The following is a 25,215-nucleotide window of genomic DNA, read 5'->3' on the forward strand; positions in this document are numbered from 1 at the left end:
GGATGGTTAGGATAGGCTTTGGGGGGTTATGGCTCAAACCGTTTAGGAATTAGGGGCAAAAAAGGGGGAAAAACAAGGGTTTCCTGGTTAATGGACAATTTAAAAACAGTGTAAGGGAGGTAATCCAAACACATTTAAAGTACAAGTTTGTGTATGTTTGGATTTACCTCCCTTACACTTCTTTTAAATTATGTATAAAGAAATGTTGTATTGTCTTTAGGTGATTAGCTGTCAATTTATTTTTAGAAGTTACTATTAAAGGAATATTAATTTTAGCCATGATTATGTATGTCTTTTTTTATTTTAAGACTTTTATGATGTATTTAAATTGGTAATTATGGTTGCAAACTCCATTGGAAATTTGAATTGAGATTATGACCATATCTTGAGGGAAAGAATTTTTTTTTTGAAAAGGGGGGGGGGGGGGGCAATCTTTTCTCATTTCAGATTTCAGAAATTAAAAAGAAAATTTCTTCAAATATTATTTTTTTTTTGCAAAAAAAGGGGGGGGGGGTCAATTCGCAACAGCATAGTGTATTGCACAAAAGCAAAAAATTGTGAATATAAATTCAAATCACATAACCAATTCTAAGTTCTTTGACTACAGTTATTCTGTGTCAGAAACCTATTATGTGTCAAATATTTAATTAAAATCCAAATTCAGACCTGTATCAAGCCCGAATATTGTGTCCATTTTTGTCCCCACTGTTCAGGGTTGGACTGGGGTCGTATCCAGCTGCACTCAGCGAAGCATTTTATTGTTGTGTGCATTAATGTTAAATTTTTACTTGATCCTGTTTGTGGGTCCAGATTTGTAAATATCATTTTCATTAGATAATAATCTATTTTTATTAAAGGATATATTTAGTTACATTACATTGTGTAGATAAAGTTGTTGACATTGATAGATAAGTTGCAGATCTATATTAGTTTGTGACAAATGAAAGAAAAAATATTGGGAACTATTAAGTACAGTCGAACCTCGTTGTGTCGAACTCCGTTGTGTCGAAATCTCGGATGAGTCGAAGTAATTTCTCGGTCCTGGTAAAATTCCCGTTTGTTCAATGCATAATTACCTCTGATGAGTCGAACTCGGTTGATTCGAATACTCGGTTAAGTCGAGTAAATTTTATAGTCCCGTCGAAGTAAAATTAATGTAAATTGACCCCGATGTCTCGAAGTTCGAAAGTAAGAATTTTCGAAAGATGCAGACCTAATGATAAAAATTCAAATCGGATGTATTTCTTATGTAACCTAATCATTTTCAAAAGAGATTAAAGCTGAGTAAACATATTTGTTTGTATAACAGTTAAAATGACATGTTTATGGTGACCGATAATTAACACCTTTGTTGATCGTTCAAGCGGAATGTTAGTGTGTTGAACATTTTTCACCCGAGATAAAAACGAAACGAATTTAAATGACCCAAGCCGAGATTAAATGAATCTTTAGATTTAAAACTCATTAATTACAATAAATAAAAGAATTAGGACAATTATAATTAATTCATGATAATTTAATGTAAAGCAGACGACCTCATCAGAGACCATTCAGAACTTATTTGGTACCGCGAGTGATTTCATAATTTATAGTGACTGACCTTTGTAAATATTTGTGTAGATTTTTGATTTTATTTGTGCATGATTTGTATCTGTACTTTTCTGTTTAATTATTACGAAGGATCAAAATGGAGATTGAATACACAATCATAAAGTGTTATATCGAAAAAAGGCACACTGTTTATTGGATCTAGTTTACACAAATCTCATACCGTATTTCATGCATTCAAAATTTATGATGACACACTTGACCTCTGATATGTCGAACCTCGGATGAGTCGAATACTTTGGTCCGGTCCCTTCGACTTCGACACAATGAGGTTCGACTGTATATTTGATTATAATTTGAAAACATCATATCTTATTTTTTAGAGAACTATTTTGTTAGTGATTAAATCATATCTAATTTTAGATTTACATTACTGGTTCGTGTAAATAAGTTTGAGTTTGAGTTATTTCCCTTTGAACAGAAATAGTTTTATTCATTCAAGTATTTCATCAAAAATTGAATTTTTGGGGTTCTTTGATATGCTGATTCTATCAATTTACTTAGATTTTGGATATTGGACCATAATAGGTTAATGTCCAATTTCAAATTTTTCAGTTCTTTGACCACATTCATTATAATTATGTGTCACAAACATATGCTGTATCAAATATTCAATCTCAATCCAAATTCAGAGCTGTTTTAAGCTTAAATGTTGTGTGCATACTTGCTCAACTGATCAGGGTTCGACATCTGCAGGAAAATCCGGTTTGCTGTCACTCTGACAGCCTCTTGTTTAAAAATACTTTGCTAAAGAACATAGAAAAGGGTTGCCTATTTAGCTTTTCAGAGAATAAATGTGAAACATCAACTTTCAAGGTCTTGTTTACAGAATTATTTTTAACAATTCCAGATGTAGGCCAAAATATTGTGTCAAACAGGCAATGATTTTTAACAACACACAATATAAAGATAAAAGACATTTTTTAAGATTGTTTTTAAATCCAGGTCTAAGAAAAAGGGGGGGGGGGGTTGAAATTCAACCTCAAGGGTTGAGTTTATTGAGGGGTTGAAGTTATAGACTTTATAATTGCAGACCTTATATATAAACATACAAGTCATTACCGGTGTGCATCTTTAAAAAACTTTAAACATTATCAGTGGCAATTTGTTAGGTCCACAATCATCACAAGGAGAGTTTCAAATCAATTTTAAAATGACTTCTATTTGGTAAAACTTCTTATTTTTTTATATGAATGATATAAAAAGAGGGTTAATTTAATGTCAACCAAGCACCACAAATAAACAAAAACAAAATACATGCAAAAGTTGTGAATAAATAAAACTGACTTTCAAAGATATGCCATGGATATCAAAATCCCTCAATGCCAAAAATCATTCAGATTAAATGTTAACACTACTGTCAACCACTGATGTTGGTACCTGACTTGGTACAAGCACAAGAACATTAAGAGTTAAGGGGGTTGGGGGGTGTTTGAATTATCCTCCTTAAAACTATGTATACTTCAGGGAACAAAATAAATTCAAACCTGCTTTAAAAGTCACCTCTTTTTAGTGAAAAACTTGTCAGGTAACCAACCCTATTATTGTCCCGCTTTAGTTAAACCCATGCATTTTGACCCTCAATTTAAATGTTACCTCACTTTATGGTCAGATTTTTCTGATTCCTAGCTATATGTATACTCAACATGCAGACATCTTATACGTTAGGGTATTTCACATCCAATCTTTTATGGTAATATTCTTTACAAAGCACAAAAATGTCAATATTCACCTCAAAAGCTAACAAAACCTTTAAACAGACTTATTAAGAAGGGATATAGTTACGATACTGTTGTCAGGTCATTAAAGATTGCATATTTTGGTTTAATATTGATTCACTTATAGGGTCTTTGCATCGGAATTAAACATATTTATTCTAAAACCAGTTGTTGGCATGACACGGGTTATGTTCTTCTCATATTTTTTATGACGGTATAATACTAAACCCCTAACAGGAGGGATTGTGCCTGATATTCATATGATGAAGACATAATCTTTCAATCAGTTTAATTGAGGTCTTGAGCTGGCATGTCAGTAACTGCTAGTAGTCTGTTGTTATTTATGTATTATTGTCATTTTGTTTATTTTCTTTTGTTTCCTATTCTGACATCGGACTCGGACTTCTCTTAAACTGAGTTTTACTGTGCGTACTGTTGTACGTTTGTTTTTTCTACATTGGCTAGAGGTATAGGAGGAGGGTTGAGATCTCAAAAAACATGTTTAACCCCGCCGCATTTTTGAGCCTGTCCCAAGTCAGGAGCCTCTGGCCTTTGTTAGTCTTGTATCATTTTTAATTTTAGTTTCTTGTGTATAATTTGGAGTTTAGTATGACGTCCATTATCACTGAACTAGTATACATATTTGTTTAGGGGCCAGCTGAAGGACGCCTCCGGGTGCGGGAGTTTCTCGCTGCATTGAAGACCCATTGGTGGCCTTCGGCTGTTGTCTGCTCTATGGTCGGGTTGTTGTCTCTTTGACACATTCCCCATTTCCATTCTCAATTTTATAGGTTACCTTTATAAATGTATACATGTTTTAATGTTAGTTTTAAAGAATGGCTTGCAAATAAATTAAAATGATGATAATTTTCTATTTCAGTCCAAAGAAAATTATAAGTAAAGCAATTGAACTCTATGGTGAAGATTCTAAACCAGCACATTTTTATCCATGGGATCTTTCTAACGAGTTTGAATTGGTTGAAATAGTCTCTTCATTTACCAGCGAATATAACGATGTTCTGAGTTCATTCCAGAAGACCATGAATATAGGAAAATATGAAGTCAGATCTATTTATAGAGTCCAGAGCAGGAAACTGTGGTCAGAGTTTGAGACGTAAGTTTTGTTAAAATTACGGTCAGGTTGAGGTTATTTCTGTGTGTAAATTTTTGATATTTATTAAGTTACTTTAAAAAAGAAAATGTCTGTTTTGGAGTCTGTTTTATTAATTCACTAGAAATATAGAACTATATTCTTAGTCACAATTTTTAATCATCTGAACAAAAACTTTACGGAATGTGTATGTTATATACAGCTACATGTATGACTCTAAACTAAGCATCCCACCACAAGACCATTGTGGTAGTGCTATAGAAATACGTTATGCTTGTAATTTTGATTGTTTTTCATGATGAAGGCAATCACATCAAGATAAAATGTCCAAAGTATAAAAAAAAAGCCATCCTGATACATTTATTACCTGGAAAATGTTTGCCTACTTTTATCATGTTTATGCTTTTTTTTACAGCAAGAAGAAACACATGCATGCTGATGCAGAGAAAGATAATCCCACATTTTCATCAATAGATGAAAGAACTCTGTTTCATGGAACAGATTCTCTAGACGTTTGCAGAGGCATATGCATAAACAACTTTGATTTTCGAAAAAGTGGTAAAAACGCAACAGTTTTTGGAGAGGGATCATATTTTGCGAGAGATGCAATTTATAGTCATAGTTACACAAAGGCATCATCAGATTTTGGTGACAGATACATGTTCAGGGCCAAAGTTTTAGTTGGAAAATTTACAGCAGGTAGCTCAAAGTATCGCAGACCACCAGAAATTCCAGGGCAGAGTCATAAACTGTATGATTCTTGTGTTGACCACCCAGTAGATCCAAAAATTTTTGTCATTTTTGACAGGAGTCAAAGTTACCCAGAATACCTTATCAACTACAGAGAGAAGGATTATGGTCTGAGAAGAATTTCTTCAGGGACAACACATACTTCAGTATCATCCTATCCATCATCAACAGGAACTTCTCAGCAACCAATTCATCAAAGAATGCCTTCAGTAAGTTCTGCCTACTCATCAGGAGGAACTAGTTTAGGAGTTGCACAGAAACCAGTACAATCAAGTATGCATTCAACAAGTTCTACTGCCTACTCCTCAGGAGGAACCAGTTTTGGAACTGCAACTAGATTTAATACTAATTCTATTTCAGCATCAAACTCGCCAAGTGGAAGCAGTTCAGGGACTTCATCAAGATATAATCCTGTTTCTAATTCAGCATCAAGTATGGGGAATAATTCAAGTTCATCCGGTAATCAACCATCTTCATCACAGAACTACACAAACACAAGTAGAAAACAGGATAAAGATTGTGTTATCTTGTAATGATTTTATATACTTTCTTGAAACACCAATTTTGTGGGAAAATTCTGCTAGATACATGTTTTAATGAGCTCAGTAGAATTCCAAGTAATGATTTGATTGTCAAAGGTGGAGGAATTTAATTTATGTTCATTTGTAAAGGAATTTTAAACTGTCTCCTTAATTTTCAATATTTGTATATACATATGAATGAAAATAATATTAATCAACTGCAAGGTAACAGAAATTATCAAGTTGCATATTCTTACCTTTTTTTGTATTCTTAGCTGTTTTTAATCAGATTTGATTTCAAGCCATAATCGATATCTGAAATAATTGGAGAACTTATTTTATAATTTATTACATTCTGTTTAAAATGTTAGTCATCAATGTATTTTTAAAATCAACTAAAATATTATCAAGAAAATTTTATGTTTGTTTTGATTTACTTTCATATTTAAATTACCAATTTAGATGAGATTGTCATTTAAGGATAGCAAAACAAAATAAATCTGAAAAAAATAAAAAAGATACTTTAAAAATTTCGATTGCTTAATTTTGACACATTACACCATTAACAACTGTCATACAAGATGAAGGTTAAGCTAGCTATAAAACCTGGTTTAACCCATCACCAATTTGGCCTCGGAAAATACCTGTACCAATTAAGTCAGAAATATGACTTTTGTTTTCCATTCTTTTCCCATTCATTGTATTGGTTGATATAGTCTAAGGTTTGATTTTGTCAGGTTTTAAGGACATCCCCTTCCTTATTTATGTTAATATTTTTTTTTATTTCAATGATCACAATTATTACAAATGTAATCATTTATTAGTCTCTAGCTTTCAAAGTTAGATAATCAAGTCAAATTTGAGATACTATATACATAAACTTTTGCAGTCTATAATAGTAAAATCTTAAATAAATGATCTTTTTTTATCCATACAATTGAATATATGGATATAAGTTCATCAGCTAAGCTCTCTCTTAGTGTTTCAAGTTTTAGAATAAATACAAGATAATTGAAGATCTGCAAAGTGGTGATTCCACTTAACTCTTGTTCACTCAGGATTCTAATTCGTCAAAATTATCTCCCCATTACGCCAGTCAATTTTTACAATCGTAAAAATGAAAGCCATTGTAGGGATGACACGCTGTCATTTTAGCTCTTGAAAACCGATAAGTTTATCCACATAGCACCATTACGATCCTTATATGCCAGTTGTATTTTAAAAGACAAATGTATCTATTAGCTATTGAGCATCAATTAATGTACTTTTCTGCATTCAGTCAACTTAAAACTATTGTCTGATTGGTTGTCAGGTGGAATTTTCGAAAGTTCAAAAACATTTAAAAAAATTCTAATTAAATATTTCGTGGAAGGGCAGACTAAAAAAATTCAGAGGTTGAAGACTAATAACCCTAGATAACATGCACAAAAAATGAAGTTTTTTTTAAAGTTATGCATTTTTAAGATCCAGTTGTAAAGTCTGTCGTCAAGTACTTTTAGTAAAATTTTGTTATTCGAACACACCTACTCTGTTGTTATTACTCATTAGAAAAGTATTTCACTTGACCCATATATTTCATTTTAAGTACTGTGAATTTTCAATGTTACTAAATATTAAATCAACCTGTAGCCTAAATATATAAAAATAATAGAATCTGAAGCGAGGTGATGTATCAAATATTTTTGCTTTATCCGTTTTAAGACAGAAAAGTTAAACTCAAACACGCCTGAACATAAAAAGGTGCACTCGACTTTCTCTTTTCGATGCAATTATTGCTCATTTTTGGATTTTTTTCCAAAAAAACTATCGCCGGGGGCAAAGATGCAAATTAATGCTTTAGAAAGATCAATCTATTATCTTTCTGTGGAATTTTTTTCGGTAGAATTTACGCCTATGCACATAAAAGATCCACTAGGATTTGAACCTGCCACAATTGACTGTTTTATAAAAATTTGTCTATAATTTAAAAATTTACAAATATCTTGAAGCTCCATACTATAATTAAAGTAAAAACACGTATATATAATGCATAAAATCCTAAATTATGCACTTTTACTAAACTTTGTAAGCCCATAGAAACCGATGTAAATGATTCAAATTTTGCTTTTTTACCTTCTCTAACAAAGAGTTCCATTTCTTTTGTTTAATTTCATCGAGGTTTCCTGAAAAGCGCTTCAGACATATGAAATTATTTGAAGTGTTGTTTTGATTTTTTAACACAAGTAAATGTTATTTGATTTTCTTGATTGTTTTTTAACTATAGAATAGCTAAGAAATAGCATTGAATTATAAGGCTGTAACTGTTTTAGGCATCCTAATTGGTTAAGACATCACTTACGAGGACCTCCTGATTTTACAATGTACTGTACCATAACTATATTTATTGAATTTCTTAATAGGCCTTTTCCATAGGAAATAAACTTTCCACTTTGAATCACCACCATATTTACCATGATACTGTTTACAGGCATCTTGTGTGACATGATAAGGTCTTTGATATAAATTTAGATTGCATATTCTTGCTCTAATAGTCTTAGTTATTGCATATCACATTTCTTTTAAATTCTTTTGAAATTACTTTTCTGGGCATTTTTTGTTGTTAAACAATTACCTAAAGCAGATTGGTTTTGTGCATTTTATTGAAGTTTACCTTTAAATGATCATAATAATGTTGTCTTATAAACTTGTTGGGTTGCTGTGTCATAATTTCACCACATTTTATAAAAAGATAATTTTTTTTATCATTTTTGATTTATTATTGCACATCATACTATGAATATGAAATTATGAATTATCTACATATAGATTAAGTGATTTTTGTACTGTTACTGGATGCATGACATTATTTCATAGATTTATGGAATCATGTTTTTTTTCTTTAAAAGAAAACATTATGTGTAGATCATTTTTAATTCTTATAAGAGGGAAATTGATAAAGGTAATTTTTTTCCTCTATTTTACTTGTTGTAGAACATTATATATATATTTTCATATTCTGCTAATTGCCACATGGTTTACATTTTGTCATGGAAAATAATTTTTTTCATTAAAGAAAACAAGCATTTGTCAAAGTTTACAGGCTTGCAAATAATTGAAATACTGAAATATTGACAACATGTTTTTTATAAACATAAAAGATGCAACTAGTTGAGTACTGTATAATTATATAGAACATATAGTACTGAGAGCCATCAGCATACTTGTGTGTAGATGTTCTAGAATAAACATTTTATTTTAGTTGAGCTGATTTATTTGTTCATTTTCAGCTGTTGCATTATTTATTGTATAATTTAAGAATTTACAATATTCTATTTACAAAATTTTGATTTTTATGCTAATACAATTTTGTTTATCTGTTATAAGTCATTATAAAACTTTACTATGATTTGAGTTCTAAACTAGTCAAAGATCGTGCCATATAATTCAGGTATTTTTTTTTATTTTCTGGATTACATATGGATCTTACTAATAATTAAAAGCTAGTCACCAAGAGCAAGATAAATGTCATGAAATGCAATGATTCTGATATCTTTAAGCTAAAGCTGGGCATTCAGAAATTCTAAAACAGTTACAGGTCAAGTTGTCATTATAACTTTCGAAATTTAAGCCTGAAGGCACAGTGCAGCTCAATTTTTGTCCATTGCCATGCTAGGAATCTTGTTTGAAATAATTTCTAAAAATAATAAAAAAGATCAAAGGCACATTATGTCTAAAGAGATGAATATTGTTTCAAAATTTAGTTTTCTTAATATAAAAACAAAAATCACAAGCCAAATTTGTGACCATGGTACTTCGTTCAATGGTCAAAGGTTAGAAAACAATGTCACAACAGTGACAACACATTGTTTGATAGCATTGTTTGAATTAAATGATTTCTAAAATTGCGATAATTAAACTAGCATTTTTGTTCATTGTTTAAAAATTGCAATAATTAACGCTGGCAAAAATTCTGAAAATACAAAAGCTAATTTATAAGAAAGTGCTTCATTAGAACTCAGATAGATCTAGTATTACTGAATAAAGTATCAGTATTTTTACAAATAATTCACCAGCAATCTGAACTTTTATTGGTTGCAGGAAATGTTTGCAAGGAGGTGATATTTGCCTTCAAATACTGAAATACTGAAAATTTGAGTTCAGAAATCCTCATAACTTTTGCTTAAAATATATGAAAAAATATCTGGCATTAACAAATCCAATCAAACTTTAATATGATTCACAGTGATTTGCAAATTTGCATAAAACATAATAATTAAATAGCCTCAATTTTGTCAAAAAACATTTGCCACATATATGGACTGACTTATTTTTTTTAAAGTTGTTTATGGTATCCAAAATGCATATTTCAATAACAATTATTTGTTCTTTTTAGGACTTTTTAGGATGTCAATGTTTTCCACAAGGAAAGAGACCCTTAAAATGCATTTAAACATTAATTCAGACTGAAGTAAAACAATATCACACTTTGAAAGCATTTGATATAAAATTGAGAATGGAAATGGGGAATATGTCAAAGAGACAACAACCTGACTAAAGAGCACACAACAGCTGAAGGCCACCAATGGGTCTTCAACGCAGCGAAATGGACGTCACCCTAAACTCAAAAACATGTAAATGAACTAAAATTAAAAAACATACAAGACTAACAAAGGCTAGAGGCTCCTGACTTTGGACAGGCGCAAAAATGCGGCGGGGTTAAACACTGTTTAAGATTGATTAAGGACAACCAGCTGGTCCTACTCTTGTTCAACAGCTGTAAAAAATTGTTTTCCATTCTTAACAGTTACATTATTTTTGCCACACTTATATTTTGTTCATGTTCTTATATTTTATTTTTATGCCCTACCTAGGAGCATTATGTTTTTCGGTCTGTGCGTCCGTTCGTTCGTCCGATCGTTCGTTTGTCTGTCTGTCCGGCTTCAGGTTAAAGTTTTTGGTTGAAGTCTTTGGTCAAGGTAGTTTTTGATGAAGTTGAAGGCTAATCAATTTGAAACTTAGTACACATGTTCCCGATGATATGATCTTTTTTATTTTAATGCCATATTAGAGTTTGAACCCCAATTTCACGGTCCACTGAACATAGAAAATGATAGTGCGAGTGGGTCATCCCTGTACTATGGATTCATTGTTTGTTTATTGTTTGGTGTAGTTTGTTTTACTTTTAAAACTACAAATTTATCTTTCTTTTAGTAATTGTATAATTTGTTCCGTTGAAAAATTCTTTTACTGTGAATATTGTATAACTTGTTCAGCACATTTTGGGAAAAAAGAGAAGAAGATGAAAAAATGCAGTTTTGCCAGCTTTTTTTAAAGTAAAATTTGTTTGTCAGAGTATAAGAAAATTGAGACTAAATATTATCAATATTTTTGATGGAGGAAAGCAGGTTTTTCCCTGAAAATATTGCAAAAGACGACACATGACTTTCACCAGAGTTTCACTGGTTGTTTCAACCAGTGAAACAAATGTTTTCCTGATTTCCTGTGATGCAAAAGGATGTGGGGAATATTGATCGATATTGATTATGCACAAATTGTTATGGTATACTCTATATTTATCATTTCATAAAACAGGAAATGTTGCTACCAAAGAAATTATATCAGTCTATAGCATAAAATTTGGCAAGGGGATTAAGAGCTAGAAATATTGCATGGATGCCTGTCTTTTGTTGAAACTGTGTTAACCTCTAAATTTAGATTTGTTATTTGAGATGTTGGGTTGATTGATATTTCAGTAAGTTTTTGATAGATGATGGTTGTGAAAATGGTTGTGAAAATGTATTTAATCATCTGTTTTAATTGAAGTTTGTTTTACTTATAAATGTGTCAACACTACGATTGTAACCTACTTTGGCATGGTGTGCTTGATTCTAATTTTAATTGACAATGATTGCCAGCATTCCTGTTAAAGGTCGTAGTTCTCTCAGGTTAATCCAGCTTCTCCAACCAAAACAAAAACTGCCGTTATAGAGTCAAATTTACTGAAAGTGGTGTTAAACACCAACAATCAATCAATCACTTTATATGATGTGATGCATGATGTCTAAGCTATCTTCTTAGCCAGAATCAAGAACAGTGAACGAAGTTAGTCATTGCATGAAATAGATAATGTTCGTGAACTTTAGGGAGCTACCATTATGGGGGGGGGGGGGGGGGGCGGCTAAGATGAAATTTGAAAAAAAAGGCAGGACAGGAGTTTTGAGTAAAAAAAAGAGCAGGATGAGCAACTTGGTAAAAAAAAAGGAAGGATGACAATTTGTGTAAAAATATTCAGGATAAACTAGTAAAAAAAAGGCAGGACCGAATAGAGTAAAAAATAAAAAGGCAGGACAGAGATTACAACTAAAAAAAAAGCAGGACAAAATTTTTCATCCTAGGATTTTTATGGGGGGGCTAGGATGAAATTTGAAAAAAATAGGCCGGACAGGAGTTTTGAGTAAAAAAAAAGGCATGATGAGACACTTGCAAAAAAAAAAAACCAGGACGACAATTTAGGTAAAAAAAAGTCAGGATAAACTAAAAAAAAAAGGCAGGACCGAATAGAGTGAAAAATAAAAAGGCAGGACAGAGATTACAGCTAAACAAATTGCAGACAACATTTTTCATCCTAGCCCCCCCATAAAAATCAAATGGTAGCTCCCTTATGAAACAAATACATGAAAAACAAAATCAGCATTTATATAAAAATTCTATTCACAGGGAAATGAACAATAAGTGGCCATTAAGCTGTCAATATTGCTTTTGGATTGTGTGTCAAGAATTATAACACCATTATCCCTTCTTTTCCATAGTGAAATATTCTTGTTTGGTCAAAAACCCTTACTTTCTTACATGCAGAATTTTGAATCTTATAGTATGAGAAGTTCTTTTACATATATGCGGTAGTGAGGATAAAATACTGGTTATATTGCACTTTCAGTTATGTATGAATAGTAACTATTATTTAACAGCTTTTCATTGTATTACATAGGTCAATTCAACCCAGCCATAATTTTAAACACAAAAAGTGGAAGGGGTGATATTGTTACCATGGCATGACATTGTTATTTCTGTTTTTGTATATTTTTGTATTTTGTGGAGAGTTACTTTTATGAAGAAAAAACAAGTTTAACAGTGCATGTACAAAAAGGCCTATATTTGTTTCTTCAAACTGCCAAAAAAAAAATTTGTTTGAAGTCTTGCCATTAAAAAGCCACAGCCTTTACCAAAACAATTTTTTTTACAAGACATCTTATCACAGATGTATTTACTATAGGTGAAACAGATTCTAGAAAGGCTGTGGCTCATTCTGTTTTTGCCAAAAAAAAAACTATATGTACATTGGCCACTTAAGGTCAAAGGGTGGAGGGACGGGAACAACAGTCCTTTTAAAAGAAGGTCAAGATATTTTGTGCATCAGTTAGCAAGTATTTCGTAGTGCTACTATAGTTTGACCTGTATTAAGATCCCTATATTGTTACAAAGTACAAATATATGTTTATATGTCTTTCATTTTGTGTTGAAATGGATGGAGAAAAAAAATACAATTGTTACTTTTATCATATAATTAAAATATAAAGGGTAAAGGAGTTGTCATTTTAATATTAACGATTATTTAAATTGAAATTGTTCATCTTGATATTGCTTCCGTTTTATAGACCAGGTTGCACGACGTACATATGCAATTTGTCGTATAATGAATTGGGCTTGGACCAATGAGTATTAAAGTCTATTGGCAAGGCAGAGTAAAGAAGGTACTTGTTTTTGTAATCATCTTCTACAGTTTCCAACCTACACCTTCAAACTTTCTATAATGTTTGTAAAATATTTAAATTGGAATATGTTCACCTCGCTTTGCTCCATAATTGGAGAGAATCTTGAAGAGTATTTAGAATCAGAAACTGTCTACACATATATGTATATGTATTTGGAAAGAGATCAAAGGGACATTCAAACTTATAAGTCGAGAACAAACTGACAATGCCATGACAAAGAACGAATTTTACGAAACAGTACACAAAACACAACATAGAAAGCTAAAAACTGAGCAACACGAATCCCACCAAAAACCAGTTGTAATCTCAGGTGCTCCGGAGAGTAAGTAGCTCCTGCTCCACATGTGGCATTCGTCGTGTTGCTCATGTAAGTACACAACCAGTGATAAGTCTAATTTGGTAAGTCACATTCGAGGAAAAGAGGACGAGATTGTGGTTACAACAGATTGAACATATCCGTCGTCATCAGTGAAGAATATCTACCAAAACGGTCAACCAACTCGTGATGGCGTCCGTATAATTTTCGAAGGGATGAATTCAAAATCACCACTTGCAAAAGGAAATCATGATAGGAAATGTAAGATCTGGAATATCGTATCAACCGGGAGATATATACTCCACTTTCAGGTGCGGCTGGAATATTGCTACATAGAAATAGAAAGTTCACAATTTTGAAGCTGACATCATCTCCTTTTTTTCTCTCAACCGACCCTTTTTGTCAATTTTCTAGATATAAGTCAAGATATGAAGCAGACTTAATTGTATCGGTTGTATCATTTATTTCCAGTTCGATGGGATAGATGCGTTCCACATAGGCATCAAACATTGAATTAATTAGTGAGAGGACATCATCATTATATCGGAACGTGAAGTTAAAGGATAATGCTAGCTTCTTTTCATTCTTCCTAAGAAGCTCCAGTATGAAGTCAGCCTCATATCAGTAAAAGAACATGTCGGTAAGAAGAGGAGCACAATTGGTTCCCATTGGAATGCCGATTGTTTGTTGAAAAACACGTCCTCCAAATGTTTTAAATCTAAAGGACGTCTCTATACGTAAAATATTATACTATTTATAACCGTCCCTTCCTAACATGTATTGTTTGTTTTCATCATGTTATTTCAAGTGTTAAACAATATAAAAAGTATAACAAAAATACCGAACTCCGAAGCAGATTCAAAAAGGGAAAGTCCATAACAACTGATAAAATCAAACGCTATCAATCAACGGAACAAGTGAAAAACAACTGCCATATTCAGGTATTGGTATAGGCATTTTCCGAAGAAAATGGTGGGTTAAACCTGGTTTCATAGCTAGCTAAACCTTCCATTTGTATTACAGTTGCTTATAGTTCCGTTATATTGATAAAATTTGCATGGCGAGCATCCCAAACAGACATTATTAACACCGCCACATTCTACATGTGCCTGTCCCAAATCGGAAGCATATTTCAGTGGTAGTCGTTTGTTGCTGTATATCATATTTGTTTTTCGTTCATTATTGTGTACATAAATCAGGCCGTTAGTTTTCTCGTTTGAATTGTTTTACATTTGTCATTTCGGGGCCTTTTATAGCTGACTATGCAGTATGAGTTTTACTCATTATTATTGTTGAAGGCCATACGGTGAACTATAGTTGTTTGTTTCTGAGTCATTTGGTCCCTTGTGGAGAGTTGTCTCATTGGCAATCATTCCACATCTTCTTATTTTTATATAATAGGTTAATGCGACAATAACTGAGTAAAACAAAACAAACTGCATTGTACTATATAAGCATTATAATTGTATATCATATGGCATTGCAATTTATCTGCCATTTCCTCTTTATAATTAATTTCTCTTGTAAGACATAATGATAGAGAGTATACAATAAAGAAATGAATTGAATTGTATTAAGACATCAACATTTTGGCATGTGAATTTAAATGTCATGATTATAAATTAAGAAATAAAGAGGAATCCTGCAAATTGTCCTTGTTCTGTGTTTGTTCCCGTGGTACACCTTGTTGAATTTTTCACTGTTACTGTTGCACCGTTTGCTGTAAAGGACGTCTTGCAATCGACTCCATAATATGTTTTTACTTTGATGTCCTTCAACAGCAGAGTGTACGACGTGTTTGCTTTTATCAGTACTGGTCCAAAAGTATATTTCTTGCTTCCTGTAGCCTCTGTTGGTAGGTTTAAAATCGATGAATAAATACATATGTTCTTCTCGTTTAAAATCTCAAACTCAAACGACCGATAATTGGATGATATCTCTCCTGTTGGTCCAAAAACAACGACTCCATTTGTCCATATGTTTTTATCCGACTCAATATCAAGAGCATCTACACCACGTGCAGTCCAATTGGAACGACGAGTTGCATGTCGAGTAAAAGTATGTGTCGCCCTTTTTGCCAGTGGCACCCTTGTTTTTTCTACAAATACATCACTTTTCTCTCCATAATGCGATCGGAAAACATTCACAATTTCTGGAAGAGTTAATATGCCTGTATGAGAAACAAACTGGGAAAAATATGTTTTGTCTACTAAGGGAAACCGAATAAGATATAACAGATTACCTACAACGCTTCTTAGATTTTCGGGATTTCTTTCTACGTTTGCTGCTTCAATGCTTTTGTCAGTCCAAGTCAAGAAAAACTTACAGATATCCGTCTCTGTACACGATAAATAGTCGGACTGTAATATCATCTCTACACATTCTTTAGAGAGGTTGATTGCATGTACAGATGCTAAACACGCTTTCGAGTTACTTTCAATAAACTGCAAACTTTCACGTTGAAGAACTTCAAGATGAAATTGTGAAGCAGTTGAAAGGGCAACAACTGCATCAGAGGAACGTGCAGTCGTTTTTAAAAGATCTGAACACTTCTTTTTTACCCTGGATAACATGTACTTGTCAGCTGCATACAATATATCTCTTACATTTTCATTTGTTATCTCAATTTCGTCACTGTAAATGTATCTGTACAATGAAAAAGAAAATTATACTAAGTCAATTGATATTGTAAATAATAAAAAAAACACTATAATTGTGTTGTGTGTCCGAAAAAGGGAGGATTTTGAAACATTTGACAAGCAAAATAAAAACGCACATATCAGTATGTAGAATATTATTTGACTATTATTTGTAACTTTTTTTTTTAAAACAAATCACTTGATAAATTTTTTTTAAATATACAGCATAATAGCTGTTTTTTTTTGCTAAAATAACGAAAATTTAATAAAATAAATTATTTTTAAAGAGTTGTTACACATAGAGCAAATTGAATATGTCAAAAATAACTCGTATGCAAATTTAAGAGTAAGTAACCTCATATTCTCCCTCATAACTTCGTCAGAATCAAATTTAAGCATTTCTGTGGCATAAAATGAAAAAAAGAGGATTTTGAAAGTGACAAGCAAAATAAAAACAAACATATTTAGTCTAATAGTCTAGAAGTAAGTCCTTTCATTTCCATTTCCAACATTTTTATTTTCAAAATGTTAGAGGGGGATCCTTACTTTGAAATTATATAATTACATATTCTCATCCGTTATCCGCCAAACTTTTACCAGGGGCGTGTTTTATTGGTCTCTTCTGTACATCTGAATGTCTTCTGGTGAACTTGAGAGTCCAAACAAATGAACTAATTGGACCTCTTCTGGAGATATTCTGCAGAAGGACCAACCAAACACAAATTCAATTTGCCGTCGAATACAGCAGAGTTTACGATGATTTATTAGAAAACTTAGTTACGTCAATTTATTATTAGGTAGACATGACTGTAATAGTGTTCTCTGTTTTAGCATTGCTGTAATTATACAAAACAAACAAAAATTGGTTGGGAACATCGCTGTGTTTGTGACATTTTTTCTTTATGCTTTCCTAACTTAATTTAGCTGAACAAATCTAGCTTAAAGCCCCGACCGTTTGATTTTCAGGAATAATCTTAAATTGCACATTGAGAACTTGTCAATGTTTGTCTGGTACATGATCGAAAAGGAAATATTGTCTATCAAACATTTTTAAAGTAACCAAACTGGATTATTTTTGTATATAAAAGATATCGCAGAGTTATCAAAACCTTGCAAAATACCAAGATTGTGCCGGACCACCACTTTTCGAGAACCGTAATTGTAAGGTATACAAGGTCATTGAGTTTCTCAGACTGCGCATGTTTATAACTAAATCCGTTGGTTTTGTACTGATTGATAATTTAGTCTGGGAGAAATGATTTAGTTTTTGTAAGTGGTAATTGGCTTTTAACAAGCTTTCAGGGTCTTCAAATACTCTTATTTCGGTGCTTTGTGTCTATTGTCTTAATGGCCGACTATACGCTATGGGTTTGTGTCATTGTTGGAGGCCATACGGTTGCCTATAATTGCTTACATCCATTTCATTTGAACTCTGGTGGATAGTTGCCTATAACTGCTTACATCCATTTCATTTGAGCTCCGGTGGATCATAGTTGCCTCATTGGTATAATCATACGTACAATATCTCCTTATTTTTATATTATATACCCGACTTTTAAACTCATGTTTTCCTGAAATATTTGTCACTGGATGTTTAAAAATAAGCAACCAACAATCAAAAAGATTAAAATGAATAATAAATCCGCAAAAAAAAAATCCTCCTGCCCCCTTCCCCCTATCCAGAATATTAAATAGTCGTCCCCTTGCTGTTATTGTCCGTGTAGTTCTTTATATATTTATCCAGCTTAATTGGAATATCGTCCCTACATGGATGTTCTACCTGGGACTATTATATCAATATATTATGTCCCATGCAGGTCCTACTAAGGCTGTAATACCATAAAAACGTTTATCACACTGCTCACATTCTATTATATCTGCATTCATTAATTTTTTAATGTCATTTAGACTAAACGACGCCATGTTTGTTATGTGCCTCTGCCGTCTTATCCACCTATTTAAAAGGAAGAGGTAGGAGAGAGAGAGTAAAGATTCTCAATGCAAAAACACAGGACTTCTTCTGGCTCACTACCGAAGAACAAAAACAAACGCCCCATGGCCAGTGCGGTTTACATAACCATGACAACAATCTAAAATTAGAATACTGACCGAACTGTGTAAAAGAAGTATAAACATATTAATAGAAAAGTTAAAAGCGTCATAAAAGGTTAATAACTCCAAAAAAAGAATCGACTAACGATTTTGGTTATGTTAACTATTTTGCTATTTAAAGTTACTCTTCATCTATTACAATTATTGCAAAAAAAGACAAATTCATTTTGGGCAATCAGTTGCTCTTTGAGAAATAATCCAAAAGTTAAAGGCGTTTTTTGTGTTAAATATTTAAAAAAATAGCTTTTATGAACATTTTTGATAAAAAAAATCACTGTAGAATCAAAGTTTGTATCGTATTCTCTCAACATGTTGGCAACTTAAAACGGATTTTTAGATATTTCAGACTAAATGCTATAGATTTTTTATTTTTTTAGCAACAATTGAGATTCATACACCCGCTTAGCAAGTTTCCTGCAGGGTTAATAATGCTGTCTTGTATGTACATAATGCTATATATAAGCGTCTGGTACACGTTTTTGTCTGAAGATTTATAGTATTTGTTACATCTTGTCTTTTTCAGCCGTTTTTGTTCATCAGCTTCTTAGAAGTTTTCAATGACTTACTTCAATACCAAGTCGAATGTATTCTCATCAATATCAGGAACATTTATATTGTTCGTCTCTGGCATTGACCCCTGGAACATTGTGTGAAAAACAGGACTGCGGCTACACAACATGTATCTATGTGCTTTGATAGGTTTACAATCTTCACCAACAAGAAACGTCACATCACATATAATTTCATTCTTCAGCATATACATCATACATTCTGGTAATGTTTTATTTTCCATCCATTCTGAAAAATCTTTGTTTTGAACAGCCATCTATCAAAAGGCATTGTGGGTGTAATATTATAATGCATAAAATAATTAAATTGATATAGATGATATAATATAGTTATAATATATTAAACAGTATACTTTTGTAAATATAAATTGGAAATAAGAGTCGCAGTGTCGGATCCAAAGAGCGTAGAGGGTGAACGACCCCATCTGATCGTCCCCAAAAAAAATTGTTATATCATGTTTTTCACAATTTAAATAATTTTTTAGCATGAAATTGTCTTAAATTTTTCGGTATATACACCTTTTTTTGGAACTACGCCACCCGTTCAAACATGATGGATCCGCCCCTGATATCTATATGTATCATAATTTTCGGCTTAAAACTTCGTTCAACGTTCAATGTTTTATTCATGCGAGTAATGGCCTTCTTCTGTTTCTTTGTTAGACATAAAGAATGACAGTGATAGGAAATAATGGTTTGATGTCTTTGTTTTAGTAGGTTTTCTCGAAGGTTTCCTAATATTATGCCCCTTCACACATAATACAAACACTGATAATATTACTAGTCGTTTCCTTACTTGATACACATGTCGTAAAACTCAGGATTGAGCATATATTTTCAATGGTTCAAGATGATAACCAGGAGTGAAGTGTGGCATTTTAATATTTCTTAACATGAATAATTTTCCTTTATCATGACCTGGAGATTTGGAACCAGACGGCCAACACCCAACGCTTCCTATCACTTTACAAAAAAAAAATACTATTTTGGTAGGAAAGACATTATTTTTCAATTGTTCAGATAAAACTCCAAAGTTTCAGGTTGTTCTTCCAGGGAAGTATTTTTATTTGAAGTTGATTTACTAACTTCTTTAATAAAGGATAGGAACATTGTGCTAAATGTCAATGAGACCACAACAGGCAAATCTAAATAAAGTTCCCTATAGTCACAAACAACTTCCCCACTTGGAACTACATTTCTATGCATGTTTTTTTGTTGTAAAGAATAAAATGTATTGAATTTATTTCCCTTCTTCAACTGAGGTGGGGACTTGACAAAATAAGAGACGTTTCCTAAGGAACTTGGTAGGCAAATGCTCGCATTAGATATGTGCTGAGACAGTGTGGTAAAATACCCTCTTTAAACCATAACCCATGGTGGTTCTCCTCGGAGGCGGTCTTATAAGTTTAGTGATGGACAGTCTTTGGACTGAATGCTTTCTTACTACCTGATTAAAAGATATTACTGACTTTTTCATAGTAAAAGTCTTTTGATTAGTTGGAGCAATTCGAAACCTAGAAAGTGTCCTTCAATCCCGCAGAGTGTCGGGTTTGCACTCTTTATTTTAGTTATTAATGTTGCATCGTGATGAATCGTGCATATCGAGAGTACACAGGATCAGTATTCTATATACAGACGAAACTCCTGAAATTTTGTAATGGGGTAAAATATGGAATGATCACTTGTGCGTTTTTATCAGTTGCTCGTTGTTATGAATGTTTAGAGTCATTATAGTTGAAACGTATATGAAAACCTAGTGACACATCGCGCATGTTAACTTTTTTATTTTGTATAATTAAACATCTGAGTCCTCCTGGCTAAAATGTATATTATTTTGTATTGTATATATGTTTTGTAAATAGATGCATATTCATGTACATATTTTGTATACTCTCTGTACCTCCAATGGTCATGTGAATAAATAAATTCTATTGTATATATATCTGAAATCTAATAGAAAACTATGAATTGATATTTCTATATATGTATGTATATGTGTATTATACAGAAAGATGTTGACATGAGGGAATAAATAATAGAGAACACTTATCAAAATTTTAAGAAAAAAAATAGATGCTAAATTTTGAATATTTTATTAAGGACTATTAATGATTGTATGGGTTTGACGTGTTACATTTTATAATTTCTAGATTTTTAAAACAAATTATGTTATTTTGATTGAAAAGTCTATGTAAAAATATATTGAACTTCATTTTTTTGGATAAATTTCTTGTATATTATACCATTGTATACATTGGATTTGTACTTGAAATAAATAATCTGATCTCTATATTTCTTATTTGATATATCCGGAGAGAAACATACGTAATTGTGGTATTATGTCAATGAGTCAAACATAAATTCATTCATTAACATTAATTAATAAAATAGCATCAACACAGATCAGTTGCAAAATTATCACAATTAGATAATACATCAAATCACAAATAAATTGCCGATTTCAACAACAAAAATCCTCAGAGAGGCAACAGTACCACAGTACTTTGCTTTCAAGTCGAATTATCTACCTTATGAATAATTAGTCCGCCATATTGTTTTCAACAAGGAATTTGCATACAAGACATACAAATCGACTTCCTGAAGATAACTTGTACTTGTATTGATTTTTTCACGACTAAAACGTCTTAAACCTTATAATTGTATGCTGTTACACTAATTTAAGCTGTATAACACCATGTAAAATCTTGTTATCGGGACAAATCAGTTTGTTTTCGGGATATTATTTTGTTCTCGTTATTCTCGGGAAATCGTGGTACCCTTTCCTCGGTTATATACATATTGATACTTAGTAAGATAATCAGAAGGTAACAATTTAATTGAAAAACGGATACTGTTAACCAAACCAATTAGTTACGATTAATATTGATTAATACGGGAATAAATTAATTTAGAGGGGTTTGTGCTGGGCTAGACGATGCCTAGCTATATCTTACGCAGAATGGCGAAAATACTGTTGGAATCGGATTACTTGAAAACTGATGTTTTCTATAGGAATTCAAAATCATGTATAGACATACAAACACTATGATTATAAAACAGAAAGACATCTACACGTCAACATATAAACGCTCTCCCACAATTAAGAAATGAATGCTTCTTTTTGTAATTTTATTGGGGTGTAAAAGTGTTGACCGAAGCACATTTTGTATTAGTCCGAGATTACTCTGACGTCCAACGGCTGTTTTGCCAGACAAGCTGGGGCCGTGGGACGTCAGAGCTCGTCCCATATCAAAAAGTGGATATTTGCCCGTCCAAAATAGATGCGCTGCTTCGTCGCTTCTGGTGCCAACGGACGGCCTTGGAATTATATAAATCGGGTATCAATTTGTTCATTTTTCATTTATCTCTTCATTTTCACCTACCTGCCACCCTTTATTTTCTCATATTTAGACAGTTTTCACAGTGACCCACCGATTTTGGCATTTTGACTTTCATTTTGAAAGATTGTCATGTGATCACCAGAAAAAAGTAAGGCACAATGGACTATGGGAAATGATGTATGCATATGACCCTAGGTCAATATGAATATATAATCTAACACCTCGCTCATTTACGATGCAAGCAATGTAAATATCCGAGAGCTTCCGAATGTTATCGTGGTTGGCACTAAATGCTTAATACCGATCTCCTGTAAAGGAGGTGGAAAATCGTGGTTGGCTACTAAATGTTAAATATCGATCTCCTATAAAGGAGGTGAAAAAAGTATAAATATTTGCATATTTGAGTCTTGAGTCTCGAGGTCGCAAAATCTCTCGTAACTTGACGTCCATTTGAAAATAAAAGTAAAAATGTCTGAATCGATGGGTCACTGTGAAAACTGTCTTAATATGAGAAAATAAAGGGTGGCAGGTAGGTGAAATTCCAAGGCCGTCCGTTGGCACCAGAAGCGACGAAGCAGCGCATCTATTTTGGACGGGCAAATATCCACTTTTTGATATGGGACGAGCTCTGACGTCCCACGGCCCCAGCTTGTCTGGCAAAACAGCCGTTGGACGTCAGAGTAATCTCGGACTAATTTTGTATGAAGCGCGGAAAGTTTTTTTTTATTTACCTGGAGCAGGAACATATATATTGACGTTAGATATACTGTTCCCAGCCTGGAGTCGGATTGTAATTAAATATTTGACACATTATAGGTTTCTGACACAGATTAAATGTAGTCAAAGAACTTAAAATTGGTTATATGATTTGAATTTATTTTCAATTGAAGATTTCTTGCTTTTGTGCAATACACTGTGCTGAACTGCGCAATACCTAGTAAATCTGTTTTCAGACTATATACAAAAAATAGCAATAGTGACCCCCAATTTTTCTTTGGAAAATTTAAATTGACAATTTCTTAAATCTTGAAGAAAAAACTGGACACCCCCAATCCCCCCCAAAAAAACATTTTATTTCTTAAATCTTGAGGATAAAAAATTGTCCCCCCAAATTTTTTTTTACCCCCCCCCCCCGCCCAAATTTTTTTTAACCTCCCCCCCCCCCCTTTTCCAAAAGATATAACATTTGAAGAAGAACATTTTTTTTTCTAAAATGTGGTACAATTTAAGAGACATCAATACACTTAAACACAAGTTATTGTCTGAAAACTAGAAAAATGCTTGTTTGAGACCCTTTTTGGCCCCTAATTCCTGAACGGTTTGAACAACTACTCAAATTGATTTTGGCCTTGTCCAACTGACTCCTTTTCCTATAGCCTTAAAACGTTGATTAGTTAATTTATCGGGACTATCATGACCAGTGACCAGTACATGTACATTAACTTTATTAGGTCAACGCTCAAGCTAAGTTTTTTCTAGATCTCAACACTTAATTCGTTTTGAATGACAAAAGGAAGATAACAGATTGTTTTAATATAAGTTTTAAGGATCATTTTTGAAAAGATGTGAGAAATCTTTTGAAAAATATTTTAGTGTTCTTTAACGTTTGAATTTTACTACGTTTCACGCTCTATACAATTTACGTGACCTACTATGAATGCAACAGATACAGGCGGAAGTGGACATACAACAACCAACCCATGCAAACACTTATGGAGTGCATCTGTTATTATGGTGGAGGAAGACGAAGTACTCGGAATGAGGAAGCTCATACAGATCATCCATACATACATACAATCATTCACCGGGTACACATACAATTGATATTTTCTGATAATGTTCAAAAATGACAACACCTCAATTCAATTATGAAACCTGCAAAGTACTTGTATTACTACGATTGATGATTTTGTTTTTATCTTTATCAAAAAATCGAATTGTTCAGTAAAAATACTTGTCAGGGTGGTCTACGATCGACCATGAACGACCATGAAGTGGATGGGGCAATACTTATTTTCATTTTTCTTTAACCTTTGAATTTAAGTTTAAGGGTGCATGGTAACTATACAGTTATTTTAAGGTTCGATATCGATCATCAAGAGGAATTGAAAAATATGGCCGTGTTTACACCACAAAATCTACAATGAGTACGGACAAACTGATGCATCTAGGAAAGTTTTAAGGCATGGCAGGACCTAGATATATAAAAGTTATATGTAGTTTCTGTTTCAGAAAATAAAAAACTTACCTGGATTTTGATGTGCATTTTTTAACACACATTGGGGGAAATAACGTACAATAAGGATTTGATAGAATACTCAATAAAGATCAAAATGGCATTTGTTATAAACAAAAACCGAACATTTTCATAAAAAATCATATAGAACATTATCGTGATTTAAAAGTTTAAATTGACCTTCTAGTTAACCATTTTTACCTTTTTCTACTTTCGAAATCAAATCCACGTTACCTAAGAGTGTCATGTGATCGACAACTAAAGATTAATATCACGTGATCAACACTAATAAACTGGAGGCCCATGGTAGTTCTCGTCAATTCTGTCTATGGTGCATTTTTGCTGTTACACAACTTCTCTGTTTAGGGTAAGGGAAAGGGGTATGCCAGGGTTTAACTATTATTCGTTTCACTGTTATTGAGTCAATTTTAACCGCTTCTTCTGAATACTTCTGATTTACTTTACGTGTATAATGATGGAAAATTGTATGAAGGATAATGAAAGTAAAATAAAGTAAAATAGAAATAAATAGATAGCTAAATT

General features: G+C 32.5%; 2 protein-coding genes across 4 annotated transcripts in view; one reads left to right on the forward strand and one right to left on the reverse strand.

Annotated features, from left to right (window-relative positions):
• Positions 1-11,159, forward strand: part of LOC127720280 (uncharacterized) — a 123,714-nt gene extending 112,555 nt beyond the window's left edge. For both annotated transcript variants that reach the window (XM_052226791.1, XM_052226789.1), the window contains exons 16-17: positions 4,207-4,440; positions 4,853-11,159. In XM_052226791.1, coding sequence (XP_052082751.1) covers positions 4,207-4,440; positions 4,853-5,720 — 1,102 coding nt within the window. In that variant the 3' untranslated portion in view covers positions 5,721-11,159. The remainder of the gene's footprint in view (positions 1-4,206; positions 4,441-4,852) is intronic.
• Positions 11,160-15,216: 4,057 nt separating this feature from the next.
• LOC127720284 (BTB/POZ domain-containing protein 6-like) lies at positions 15,217-24,916 on the reverse strand. Of its 2 annotated transcripts, none has more exons than XM_052226796.1 (3): positions 24,874-24,916; positions 19,093-19,352; positions 15,217-16,421 (listed from the first exon to the last, which is right to left on the reverse strand). In XM_052226796.1, the coding sequence occupies exons 2-3, from the start codon at positions 19,350-19,352 to the stop codon at positions 15,398-15,400; spliced, it is 1,284 nt and encodes a 427-aa protein (XP_052082756.1). In that variant the 5' UTR covers positions 24,874-24,916; the 3' UTR covers positions 15,217-15,397. The 2 variants fall into 2 exon arrangements, with proteins under 2 accessions (XP_052082756.1, XP_052082757.1); XM_052226797.1 differs by lacking the exon at positions 24,874-24,916 and adding an exon at positions 22,479-22,842.
• Positions 24,917-25,215: the final 299 nt, after the last annotated feature.

The sequence above is a fragment of the Mytilus californianus genome, unplaced genomic scaffold, assembly GCF_021869535.1.
Source record: "Mytilus californianus isolate M0D057914Y unplaced genomic scaffold, xbMytCali1.0.p SCAF_11, whole genome shotgun sequence".
Classification (NCBI taxonomy): domain Eukaryota; kingdom Metazoa; phylum Mollusca; class Bivalvia; order Mytilida; family Mytilidae; genus Mytilus; species Mytilus californianus.